The sequence below is a fragment of the Populus alba genome, chromosome 17 (assembly GCF_005239225.2).
Source record: "Populus alba chromosome 17, ASM523922v2, whole genome shotgun sequence".
Lineage (NCBI taxonomy): Eukaryota > Viridiplantae > Streptophyta > Magnoliopsida > Malpighiales > Salicaceae > Populus > Populus alba.
Window position 1 is genome coordinate 11,417,626 of NC_133300.1, and position 6,848 is coordinate 11,424,473.

At 33.1% G+C, this 6,848-nt stretch overlaps 1 protein-coding gene across 1 annotated transcript; it reads right to left on the bottom strand.

Moving 5' to 3' along the window:
• Nucleotides 1-2,690: 2,690 nt before the first annotated feature.
• On the bottom strand, nt 2,691-6,041 carry LOC118031879 (serine/threonine-protein kinase D6PK). The gene is made up of 2 exons (XM_035036399.2): nt 5,072-6,041; nt 2,691-4,694 (listed from the first exon to the last, which is right to left on the bottom strand). The coding sequence occupies exons 1-2, from the start codon at nt 5,722-5,724 to the stop codon at nt 3,821-3,823; spliced, it is 1,527 nt and encodes a 508-aa protein (XP_034892290.1). The 5' UTR covers nt 5,725-6,041; the 3' UTR covers nt 2,691-3,820.
• Between the last annotated feature and the right edge of the window lie 807 nt (nt 6,042-6,848).

A 6,848-nucleotide genomic window follows, 5' to 3' on the forward strand; every position in this document is an offset into this window, starting at 1 on the left:
AATTTTGGAAAATTATAATATTAGATTTACAAAAAAGATGTAATTTTAATGTTGTAATGACTTTTTTAGTCATTAAAATAAATATAATGAAAAAAACTATAAATATAAATATTTTTTTGATAAATTTTTAGCGTTTGAGGTTGATTATGTAAATTGTTATTTAACATATAAATTCTAGAATATAAAAATGTAATTTTTTAAAATTAAAGTGAAAACACAATTAAACTAAAATAAATTTTTTATAATTTTTTATTTTATTTTAAAAAAGAATATTTTATACTTTTATGTGACATAGATTCCAAGACATTCCTTATATGCCATCACTTATTATTATTTTTTTAAGTGTATGGCTAAAAGTTAAAAAAATAATACGGCAAAAAATGATTTGAGAATAAATATATTAGCCTTCTCATACTCAAACTTAACCAGATAATATTATAAAAATCAAAATACATATCTTTCTCATTTAGCATATTTTTCTCATTCTCATTAAATTTTAGTGGTTGATTCTAATTCACAAAGAAACTAGAATAATAAAAAATTTTCATTTTCAACATTATTTTCTTGTTGTTGAAATTTATTTTGTAGATCCCTATCAAAAGGCTACACCTTTGCTCACATCTCTAAAATGAGTCTTTAAAATTGACCATGGATTTGTGATCACTCTCTTTATGATCCTTTAGTTTTGTTTTTTCATCTTCATTAATTAATGAGATAATTCTTTAACTTGGTATTCAAGTTTACCACCGACAATTGATGGATTGATTATGTAATTTACTTCTACATTCTTTTATAATTAGTTCCTAAATGTCTCTTCCTTGAATCGATAAACTTTTATATAAACTAATGCAAATTGAAACAACATAAAAAATATAACAAGCACAAGCAATACATAAATTATACCAATAGGGTTACCATATAAAAACTCTAATTCAATTTTTTATTATAGAATATTTCACTTTAAATAGTCTACTAAAATTTAAGCTTAATAGCCTTATTTATACTAGTTTTAGGTCTACCTTAAAGAGAAAAAAAATCCTAATAAATAATTATATAGTTATTACATGAATTCTAACTAAATAAGAAAAAAAAATAAAAATCACTAAAAATAAATACATTTTCTTAAAACCTCATGCATCACTTTAATAAAAAAAATGTTTTTTTTTAAAATACTATTTTTGAATTCTTCTTAATAAGAAAACTCTTAAATTTTAAATAGTGATAAATGAATAAATAACAAAAGATAAAGAAAATTAACATGGTTGGCCATGGTGGGCTTTTCTTTGGGTGAATGTGATGAAGAAGAAAATGGCTCTTTATAAACAAAAACAATACATATTGGATTAGCATCAATATGCTATCTAATCTTAAAAGAAGTAGACTCTCAAAGCTAAGAGAAGATCCAAGTTACGCCATTAAATCCATACAATGATTGCCCTCTTAAGAGTATGCTAGAATTTAATGTGAAAATTGGTGTATAGAGAAAATATCATTAAATAAAAGACTCTAGCTACTTAATATGAAGATTAAGAGTTTTAAGTTCCTAGTTAATAAATTCATTATTGCAAGACTTCTAAATAATCTAACAAGAATAAAAAAATCTCTAAAGATCACCATGATCAAGGTTTCTACATGTTAGTAGCTGAGTCCATAGGTCACTAAAGAAAAAGCATCTCAGGATTCACAGAAGAAGAATGCTATTCTAAAAGACAACAACTTTCTTACAACCCTATAATACAAACAACACTAGTTTTTTAGATTACAAGCACAAAAACAGAGACATATCATATTCACATTGAACTTCATCTCGAATCTATTCCATACCACAAGCTAAAGAAACATTCTATGCTTTTTAGCAATTGGAAGCTTCTATATGCAAGACCATAATTCTTGAGCATCATTCGGGTTCATAACTCTAATATGTTGAAACCTTAACCTCACCTTATAAAACCCATTTCAGAAGGACCCTAACAGAGATGCATCGTGGGGCATGGGGCATTTGGCAGAGATATGGTGCATGAGTGACGAAGGTGATGAACAATTTTCTTTGAAACGATGCCATTTTAGGATGGAAATGGCCATTTACAGTTTGATTAGTGAAGTTTTGAAATTTTGTAGTCAAGTCCCTTATTCAGGAATTTTTTTTTTTAATTTTGCCTCTGGATAAATTGCAATTGGACTCCTGTATTTTGATGTCACATATAAAATGGTCCTTGGACTTTAATTTCTTGTATTTTTGACTTGAATCAGCCTCGGACTTTGGTATTTCTTCAATTAAGCCCCTAATTTCATTAATTAAACTAATTTCAAGTTCAATTAAATCCCTAAACTTATCAATTCTTTTAATTTCTAACAAAATTGACTTTCAAATTTATAGTTCCATCCTTATTAGTCCTTAAACTTTTAATTTGTGTTGTCTTAACCCAATTCTTAAATTATTTTTCATTTATTCATTTTTTTAGTATTATTTTTTAAAATTCAAAAATTAGGTTATGACATTCATAAATAGAAAAAGTCACGGCTTTTTTGCATCTTTTAGGAGTCTTCAGCAAGGTGACCTTTTATCCCCCCTTTTTTTTTTTTTGGTTTTTGGCCATGAAGGGTTTATGAGGCATATTAGAGAGGCTTAACAAAACTCAAGGTTTTGATACCACTAGCGGTGTCAATGAACTTTTGGGCGAGAGATTGGTATTTAAGAAGAGCTATCCTCATTGTAACTTCCGGTAGCCCCGTACACATAAATCTCTTTGAAATTCTACCCCTCTGTAAATTATCTTTTCCTTTTAAATTATAAATTATTGAAAATCAGACATCATACACTACCTTATACTATATGGATTATTCCATGCGATTCAAACTTTAGTATTGTTGATTCGAGAATCAAAAGATCGATGCACTTTAGACCTGTAATAATAGAAGTAGCAGAAAGACCAAACGAATTAATAATAACAGAAACATGGATATGGCTCAAGACATTTTATCTTACATTTGATCAATTTGTCTCGATGTTGTTTTCTATCACAGAGATTGCGGTGGAGGCATCATAATGCAGGAGAAACTTGCAAGCACAAAGTTGTCAGACTCATTTGTTTTTCTTTGTCAGGCATCATTCTACCACCAAAAGCCTCAATTTGATGATCAGTTGCCATAAAAGAAGGCTATGATTAAAGTGAGAATATACTTTGTAAAGGAAAAGACTGTTCACTGCAAAAGAATAAAGCACTCTTTTTATGTATTTTTTTTTGTTTCTTTCCCCAACTCTTTTCCATATATTTTAAAAAGAAAAGCAAGAACTTCATCGGGAAGTGCCCCGGCTTGATAACAATTCAAGGAAGCAGAAACTCAGACAGTTAAAAAAGCAAATAAAAGGAATCAAAGATCAATAAGATGCGGACACCTCATGATCTCATTGCTACAAGTGTCCACAGCTTTTCTACTAGCAGTCCAATTCAATCTCTTTCACAAAAGCTCTCCCTGCAGGTAAAGTGAGAGTAACTGGGTCAATTCAGCTATGTATGCTATAAAGTGCGGGTTATGAAAAGGCTCATTGCCCACCATTGGAGGCCCCCTCTCGAGAAATCGCCTAGCTGAAGCTCACACAGCAGGATGGGAATGAAACTATCCAAGGAAAGTGTCAACTTTAATGGGGGTTCTAAGACAGAAATTTGAATAACGAGCCCCAAATGCTGCTCGCTCAGCACTTGTAACAACCAGAACAAATAATCTGATAACAAGGGTTTGATGCCAAGGAGATGAGATTCCATTGAGAAGATGAACACACAAAAATAACGTAAGCTCGCCACTTAAAGAACAAAACTCATTAGAAGAATTCAAAATCTAAAAAGGGACCTGATGATCTGTCTGAATCTGTAGCTCTGTTATCAATGGGAGCCAAGGATGACTTGAATGCGAGATTCAAGGATAAAAGGTCAACTGGTTTTGGAATTTCTGGAGGGTGAGTGCTGCGAATGAGAGCCCAGTTAACAGTCTCAAAGAAAGGATGCTGCTTGATCTCTGTAGCACCTCTTTTGAACCCTAATCTCTTTTGCGGGTCCTTCATGAGCAGACCACGGATTAAATCTTTTGCCGCAAAACTGACAGAAGATCCTTCAGGAAATTTTAGGGGCTGACCTACCACATTAAACAATGTCTCTCGATTTCCATTGCCTTTAAAAGGGGTCCTACCAAGTATCAATTCATACAAGAAGATACCGAACGTCCACCAATCAACAGCACTTCCATGGCCGTCCCCTCTTATTATCTCCGGTGCTAAATACTCATGGGTACCGACAAATGACATGGAACGGGCGGTGGTTGGTTCTGCAACAAGTACAGGAAGTGAATTTGAATTTGCCAGGTTTGGCTTTTCATTTTTAGCTTTTGCTGTCTTGGGGTTGAAGAAACGAGGTTTCAGGCAAGATGGTTGCAGGCAAGAAGGCTCTACACAAACGGGCAACTTGCAGGCGGGATCAATACATGATGGCTCAATACAGTATGAAGAAATCTTAGAAGACGACACCGTACTAGATTGAACAAGAGTAGGACTCACACAGCATCTTAATGACAGATCAAAGTCTGAAAGCATAATATGGCCATCCTCCCTCACCAACACATTTTCAGGCTTCAAATCTCTATATACAACGCCCATCATGTGCAAGTACTCTAAAGCAAGAAGCACTTCCGAAGCATAAAACCTGTATACAAACAAATAATTATTGGAGAACAATCCTAAATTTGTTCATCATGCATAAAATAAAATTCCGAGGCTATCCTTAAGCGAAAGAACAATGCCGTCGGTTATGATCATGTACACGAGTTGAACTAATTTCTGAAAATTCATTCCCAAGCCTTTACTCAATCTCGGTGTTCATAGCATTAGCAAAAACCTTAATTGTGATCAATCTTTCATAAACATGCGACAAAATGCATATCTGCTGAAGATAACTAGCCTTTCTGACACTTCCCCTAGTTATTTTAGCAGTATTACATTAATGACAAAGTAATTAAACCAGATTGAGAGCGAAACAAAGAAGAATCACAAACCAAAAGATATTAACAAGCACACACTAACCTTGCTGCCTGCTCGCTAAAATGCTTTCCAGGTTGTCGCTGTCTGAGTATATGAAGATCCCCACCACTGCAAAACTCCATTAACAAACAAGAAAACTTATCGGTCTCGAAATGCGAATAAAGGGTTGGTAAAAATGGATGATCCAACAAACCTAAAATCTCTCTCTCAGTTCGAGCTCTCAACAACTTCTTCCTCCCAGCCAACATTCCTTTATCCATTACCTTCATTGCAAACAAGCAACCCATCCCTCTCAACTCAGCCAAATATACGCTGCCTATATCCCCGACACCAAGTTTCTTCAATAACCTAAAATGACCCAAACCCATCCCCAAATCCCCATCTTTACCCTTTACACACTGTACAGCATCCCATCTAAAGTCATTTCCCTTATGGGGTTTCGAGGGGTAGGAGCTCCTGAAGCTAGCCTCGTTTGGGTCAAAAATCAAACTAGCCTTTTCACTCTCTTTAGATTCACTAGCAGCAGTACCATTGCTCACATTGCTGCTATTACCAACACTATTATCAGAGACGGAACTACACAAGCCGATACTAACAGTGCTGTTAGTGAAACTAAGATCCTGAAAGCTGCTAGTAATCACAGACTCAGCCTCAGCATCGAACGCTCCCATCTTTTGTGTTGTATGTTTGTCCATGATTTGAGGGAATGTGATAGCAAGAAGAGGAAAGAAAGGGGCTTGGACTGATGATTAAAAATGGATGGTCAGTCAAATTGGTGTTGGGGAGTGACCGAGGTGGTCAAAGGGAGCGAGCGAGAGCGAGAGAGGGAGACGCGGGCTCAACTTAAAACACAGATAGATAGTTAAAACAGCAGCGTTCAAATTTGAATTGTAGCAATGAGAGACCCAATGTTTCTCGCTTCTATCACACACTGCTTGTTTTTGTCTCCAAGCTGTAACATGTCTTGATTGCTGTAACTCTCAGAGAGAGAGAGAGAGAGAGAGAGAGAGAGAGAGAGTCCGTCCCACTTCACGAGGAAGACAAAAGACTTTCAGATTTTCTATAAACTAAAACAGTACTAATTAAACAGACACACACACTCTCTTATTTTATTTTTTCCCTTTTTATTAATAAACTCTTTTAAGCCAATACCGTTACATTGATTATGGCACCACTATGTGTTGTGGATTCACATTTGACAATGCTACAGTATCCATCCATCGTTTTATTGATGCCTTTCTGATTCCATTTGAATTAAAAAAATGTTTTGGGAATAAATACCATATATAATTTTTCAATGAGCTAAAACACCATAAAATATTTTGCAGCTAATGGTCATATTATTTTTTTAATGTAAAAAATATGTTTAATAGTTGCTAATTTTTTTTCTTGAAGAAAACAAAACTTAAATCACATTAGAATTAATTTAATGTAACCCGTTTGATTTGATGGGTGTAAAAAACAACTTGAATGATCAATAAAAATATAAATTGACTCAAAATAAATATTTAAGATGAGATTTTTTTATATAAATATTAAAAATGAAACATATTAGATTAATTTGGATGGGCCCGAGTTAAACTGTTAATTTGCATGCCATGTCATGAGACTATAATAACTTCATAGAAAGTAAATCAAAATAAATTATGAAATTTAATTTTCAATAAACTCAATGTTAAATGATGAAATTTGAAAAAAAAAATCAATTAAAAAATGACAAAAAATAACTCAAGCCAACATACCAAACTCGCAACCTGAGTCATGAAACCGAGATAACTTAATAAAAAAAAAATTAAAAAAAATTATGAAGCTTAATTTA

Bases quoted from the DNA above. Each gene is read 5' to 3' on its own strand.
- LOC118031879 (XM_035036399.2), bottom strand. From the start codon at position 5,724: ATGGACAAACATACAACACAAAAGATGGGAGCGTTCGATGCTGAGGCT. The intron at 4,695-5,071 runs GTTAGTGTGTGC...GTTTGTATACAG, and splicing joins TTTAGCGAGCAGGCAGCAAG to GTTTTATGCTTCGGAAGTGC.